At 34.7% G+C, this 6,603-nt stretch overlaps 1 protein-coding gene across 1 annotated transcript; it reads right to left on the reverse strand.

Moving 5' to 3' along the window:
- Positions 1-510: 510 nt before the first annotated feature.
- Positions 511-5,485, reverse strand: LOC135077557 (RNA exonuclease 5). The gene is made up of 2 exons (XM_063972103.1): positions 5,317-5,485; positions 511-3,365 (listed from the first exon to the last, which is right to left on the reverse strand). The coding sequence occupies exons 1-2, from the start codon at positions 5,351-5,353 to the stop codon at positions 1,681-1,683; spliced, it is 1,722 nt and encodes a 573-aa protein (XP_063828173.1). The 5' UTR covers positions 5,354-5,485; the 3' UTR covers positions 511-1,680.
- Between the last annotated feature and the right edge of the window lie 1,118 nt (positions 5,486-6,603).

The raw sequence follows: 6,603 nt of genomic DNA on the forward strand, positions 1-6,603 counted from the left end.
AAAATCTAAACCGCTTAAGTTAGACGCTTGAAATTTGGCATGCAGGTCCCTTAGTAAACTTAAAGCTTAGTTACAACAGGATATTGCGAAATTCCAACGGGAACGGGAGTTAGCGGGAAAAAACATTTGTATGAAAAAATCTAAACCGCGTAAGATAGATGAAGGGGGTAAAACGGGATCCACGCGTACGAAGTTGCGGGCGGCCGCTAGTTAATAATAATAACTAATCCGAGCTACTTGTAGTAGCGTGCGTAGATTTGGAATTGAGAGAAATCACTTGAGGAAAGATATTGGTTGATTGTTCAGTTTTTTTTTAAATTCTATATCGCGTGAAGATTATAAATTATAATCTACATAATACAGATATACGAGTAAGTCTGTTTATGTTATTAAAGTCTGTGTTATATTATTATGTATACGTTATAATAGTGTGAAGTTTCTTCTACATTCTTATTGAGTAAGAATCGTCAACATCTTGCAAAATTGTACAAGAGAGTAAAACAAATCAACAAAATATTTAAATTTTTATTGACATTTCGTGATTTTCTCTATGGAATAGTAACATTTTTATCTTAAGAAATAATAAACATTTTTATAAATAACCAATGAACTGGTTTCTTAAAAATACTTTGAAACTAAGGATTGGTTCTTAAATTGAAATTTTTTGGCGTGAACATGCTCATCTTCTTATAAAGTTTCATATTAAGTTAATCCTTGAGTAGCACTTGATAACCACGTTTCAAGTTTGAAATCTCAATTCAGAAACCGGGAAGTAGGTACACGTTCGTAGCCGATTCTACGCAGCAGCGGCAGATTTATGTCGCCGCGACGCGACGCGACGCACTGGTTTTTATGTGTTCGCCATGAAATATTAGAAACTAATACTTTGAGCACAAAAACTTTCGAAATCATGTAGTTTCGTAATATTCCATATGTACAACCGTAGCTGCGATTTTAATTTTCATAGAAAAAAAAACTATTACATACCTACTTTAACACTAGAGTACACGCGCGGACTACTATAGTAGACCAGGGTTACATTTTACGCTATAACTTTTTGAAAACTTGCGCCAGAGAGCTGGCATTCCAGGAAAGCCTCGTTTACTAAATTTGTCAGTAAGCTAGTAAAGCTTGGGTCGCTAGAGCCTGCGCACTTTTCTAAAATTGGCCGTTAAAACTGCGGGTCTACTCAAAAGCCCGAAATCACTCGACAAAAAAATTATAAAAGACTTGTAACAAATGGACTTACACCGTGTACCAGGCAGTAGAAAGTCATGAATACTATGACAGATAAAAAACTAATCATATTTTTTCAGTCAATTTTTTTTTTGTTAACATTGGCCTCAGAGTGCAATTTTGGTCCAAAAAATTTACAACTTTTAAATCTGTTTATAATGTTTGATCCCAAATAGTTATATAAAGAAACGTTGATTATAAAATAACTATAATAAACACTTTTATCATTTACATAGTAATTCTATTCATAAATTGCTTATAAACTGATTTACAGTGATTTTAAATTGGCTTACCAGAGTAGGCCGCGCGTGTATTCGTGTAAAAAAAGGGGCGCGTGTACTGCAGTGTTAAGAAAATGATATTCAGTGTAGTCAGTGTCGTCACGAAATATTGTCATCGGCTGCTGCTATGTGGAGTCAGCTACGAAATCAACCTTATTTTTTACTATAAATGACTTTTCACCTTTATCATTGCCACTCCGTTATCACTCAATGTTCCGCCAAACACGACAACATACATAGCGTTTTCAGGAATACTGCTCCATATCGTTTCAATCCATTTATCTACTTTCTGCATCTGGTCTGTTTCGGTATCACTATTTACTTCCAGCTTTAAGTGGGCCATAGCGAAGTTATATTCTTTGATGGCATCTACTAAGGTCGAAACAACATCTTCGACACTATCAACTGTACTCAATTTAACTTTCTTGGGTTTTCCTTTCTTCAATTGCGATATAACGCTTTCCTTTGCTTGCGTTAAATAAGAATGGTAGTCACCGGTTATATCATCACATCCAACAACTAATGATGTTTTTCTTTGCTCTATCATATGATTAAATATTGACAAAGCAAGTTCAGGAGTTTTCGAGATTTTTTTTATTATATTTTCTTTATATCCCTGCCGGTTCGTATGTACTGCATCGCCATATTCTAAACTTTTACTGAGTTTCAGTTGTACTAATTTAAGTGACGCTAGCGAATCTTCAACAGAACAATGGCCATTATTACCAGATTGAATATCTACTTTAAGAAATTCTCGCGCTAAAGTTTTTAGTTTTGGTTTTCGTGTTCTTTCTCCAGTAAAATTGAATATCAAACTAGTATCTATTATGTAAGGATGCATCATTTTTAAAGCATGTAAGTCTATATTTAACGACTGACCAACTAGAATAGCATCAGGAGGTAATATATCTTTAATTTCCTTCTGAACATCTTCCAATCGCTTAGTTACGTCGTTTAATATTGACTTTGTTATTCCTGAATACCGTGTTAAATAATCTGTAATATCATTGTAAGGTTTCACAAACGACTCATAAATTGTTTCATGTTTTTCATTAACGATAGAAACTCGAGTTAGTTCAGATCCTGCATTTGTTAGACACATCTCGCAATCCAGTCCAAACATTGGTGAATTGCTTGTGACAGGCAGATATTCATCTTTTGACATCACATAGTCACTATAAGCATTTTTCAATTTGCCTTTCAGAGGCAGAGGATAGTTTTCTTCAATCAGTTGCCAGGCCGATAATATAAGTTGAGTTCTAGGAAACGCATCTACCATTTCTACGTCTTCAGAGATGTTCTTATTAACATTATCTCCTATCGGAAAGACAGCTTTCATCATGACCATTAAATCTTTTCTAGCTTCAAGTGCCAAGTTCATACTACCATATTTTAGTATGATGCCCTCTTTATCTGTTTCTGACAATGGCACTAAAGCTAGTTCTTGTACTAGCGAACCATTATAAATGGAGGGTGTCAAAATCTCAACAACATTATTGAATCTTTTTTTTGTATTCTCCAATTCATTGTTGTTTTTTTCCCAATGTTGGATAGATATTCCCTCTAATATAAGGCACGTAGTTTGACTTATTTGGTTACATTTCTCCAGAACATACCATCGCGGTGGCTGAGACAAATTTAAATTTCCTAGCAGAGAATGTAATAACAAATGTTGCACATCCGTAAGCATTAAAGGTATCCTTTCATTACTTGGTGTTAATAAAGAGGCACTCTCACCTGTAGTCTTGAAACGAAATTTGGAGATATGTTTCTTCTTATTCTTAACAGGTTTTTCAGGTGCTTTTCGTCTCAAAGTCACTTTATCTTGGCTTGATTCTTCTTGATCTTCTAAAAATAAATGCAAAAAATTTGTTATGACTTTGCCAAATACATACCTACTTAATACCTATGATGTGTACGAATACGAACGTACATTTTAATGTTAACAAATGCTAATTTTATCTTTTGTTGGATCATTGATAAAAAAATACGTTAAAACTATACAGGGTGTGGTGGATGGTGTTGTAAAACAACGCCCATCTCAGGGGTGGTAGTACTGGTAGTATACAAGACACAAAAGCCAAAAAAAAAAAACTTTAAATTTTCATAGAAAAATCCATGAATGAAGGAAATTATTGTACTATTACGCGGGCGAGCTATCGGTTACTCCCCCCGCTCTCTCGGGACGGCAGCCACATATTGTGCTCGTTGGTGTAGCGGGGTAAGCGGGGGGGTGGTGCGGACGGTAAAGATTCAGAGGTTCAGATTTAAGCATTGATCGCCATCTGATCGCGTTGGTTTGGCTGTACCTTAGTTGGTTTGGCGTCACTAACTAATTTCATGTGCACTACCACCCTTGAGATGGGCGTTGTTGTTGCGAAGCTTTAGAAAGAAAAAGTAGACTATATTAATTAGTGAGTTTGCATATAATTGAGGACCGTTTCGTGTAGTGCAATGGTTCCAAAAGTGGGGGGCGCGCCCCCCAAGGGAGGCGCAAAGAAGACCTTTAAAGGGGGACGCGGGCCATCTGTGTACTTAAGTATAAAAAACCTGCGACCGCTGAGAGAATGCATTCCAGACTGCTAGATACGACCAATGAATAATCTTGACTGGATCTGGAGGGGCACGGAATCTATACTAATATTATAAATACGAAAGTAACTCTGTCTGTCTGTCTCTCTTTCACGCCTAAACCACGGAACCGATTTTGATGAAATTTGGCATAGAGATAGTTTGAGTCCCGGGAAAGGACATAGGATAGTTTTTATCCCGGTTTTTGAAACAGGCATGTGCGTGACAAAGTTTTTCTGTGACAGACAAAATTCCATGCGGGCGAAGCCGCGGGCGGAAAGCTAGTTTTTTATGTGGTCGAAAGGGGGCGCGTCTCAAATAAGTTTGGGAACCAATGGTGTAATGGTTTATACCAGACTACTTAGCCAGAGGTCGCAGGATCGATCCCCACATATTAAAAACATTTGTATGCATGTCCAATAGTCACAAAATCTAAACCCTGTTTCTAAATAATAAGCATGAACCATAATCATTTCATTACCATCTAAAATAAGGTTACTTTTGTTAATAAAATTATAAAAAATCAAGTTTCCATAAGCTCCAAAAATATGAAAAGTTATAGGCCTATTTAATAAAAATGGCCTCTTTGTATAATTTTTTGACAATAAAATTTAACAAAGAATACAATGTGGATAAAGTCAGTATCGGAAGTTCAAACAGAAACACACTGTATAATAAATAATTTTAATTAAAATCAAAGTAGGGAAATTATTATTGAAGTAGATTTAAAAATATTTTATGTCATTTGAAACCTTAACAACTTGTCATTGTAGCGAAACTGTATACAGGATGACTGGTAATGAGTGAACATCATCCTTGTAAGAGATTATAATAATAATAATAAGTAGGTCATTTGCAACAAAATAAAATGAAAATAAAAAGTTAACTTACTTTGCTTACTTAAAGTCAAGATATTTTAATTTTATTTTGAAAAATCATAAGGAGACAAGTTTATTTACTAAACACTCATGGTGCATTTATTTAATTCATTGAAACAGTGCTCCCGTCAATCAAAAATAGTCACCTGATTTGTAAAAATAAAATGAAGATCTCATAAATGATTAACCTTTGCACAATATTTGTTGCAAATGACTGAACTTTTCTTTACAAAGAAAGTTCACTTATTACCGTAACCCTGTAATATCTTTTATTTACAGTACAAAATTAAAGTTTCTTAATAAAAATAAAGAAACAAGTTTTAGTACTTATAACTTAGGTATGTACTTACTGTTTAAACGTCGCTTTTTAACATCAGGACAATCCATATTAATAAAATTCCGTCCAATCACTTCTTTATGATTAAAATTTCAAAATTTAAACAAAATTCAGCATAGATTGTAGGTTATGTTGCGAATTTCGCTCTCTCTGTCTGTCTCTCTCTCATGTGCTCTCATCTGTGGACCTACTGTCATCATGACAGACAGTCAGTGTCATGTGTCATGTCCATGAAGCTAAAGATAAAAATGGAGGCCAGACTTGGAACAAAAACTTGAGTCAAATACCTACTTATCTCTATCTCGCTCTCTGTGGGCCGACCTCTCTTTTTAGTGTGGACTGTAGTATTGCTATCTCCTTATTTAAATCTCCTAGTAAATTAAATATTTGAACTACGATTACCTAGTTGAATTAAAAATCACAAAAATTGTCGGTCGTTTAGGCTTATGTGTTGGCGAATCAGGGAATTACAATCCCAATTCCTGGGTAATCGGTACCATGTGGCAACATCGGCCCAATCCGGCCCATCATGGCGGTTCACTATGGATCGAAATTGCGATTTATGGACATAGCGATTTTTTTCACAATTTCTATTTGAAAAAAATACCTATCGATAGGTTACGTTATTCTGATGAATAAATGCTGCACAAGTTTTTCTCTAAAACCAATAGTTTGGCTGGAAAAAAATATTTTCCATTTTCGTTGTATGGAATGAAACATAAAGTGGTCGATTTCGACTAAGCCTTGACAGATCTTGCTTTGAAACTACTTGAGCCTTGTTCTATGGCTTGTTGACTATAATCCTACACTATCAGCGCGCGCCCAAAGTTGCCCGTTCACAAGTTATAAGGTTCTGAAAAATTAAAAAAAGTAAGTAAAAGTGACTTTTTTTGGAATATCTTTAAAGATTTAACGAAAATATAAAGATTCTATACGTTAATAATGTAAATTAACCTTAAATTACTGCCAAAAACACATTTTAATAAAATTAAAAGGAATAACATCAGCGATTTTTTTTTCACAATTTTTGTTTGAAAAAAATACATATTGATAGGGTATGTTATTCTGATGAAAAAATTCTGCACAAGTTTTTCTCTAAAACTAATAGTTTGGCTGGAAAAAAATATTTTCCATTTTCGTTGTATGGAATGAAACATAAAGTGGTCGATTTCGACTAAGCCTTGACAGATTTAGCTTTGAAACTACTTGAACCTTGATCTATGGCTTGTTGACTATAGTCCTAGACTAACAGCGCGCGCACAAAGTTGCCCGTTCAGAAGTTATGAGGTTCCGAAAAATT

This window comes from Ostrinia nubilalis, chromosome 13 (genome assembly GCF_963855985.1).
Source record: "Ostrinia nubilalis chromosome 13, ilOstNubi1.1, whole genome shotgun sequence".
Classification (NCBI taxonomy): domain Eukaryota; kingdom Metazoa; phylum Arthropoda; class Insecta; order Lepidoptera; family Crambidae; genus Ostrinia; species Ostrinia nubilalis.

What these genes read in the sequence shown, in the direction of transcription:
- LOC135077557 (XM_063972103.1), bottom strand. Translation starts at nt 5,353, where the DNA reads ATGGATTGTCCTGATGTTAAAAAGCGACGTTTAAACA. An exon ending in TAAAAAGCGACGTTTAAACA is followed by an intron (nt 3,366 to 5,316) that starts GTAAGTACATAC and finishes ATTTATTTTTAG; the next exon opens with AAGATCAAGAAGAATCAAGC.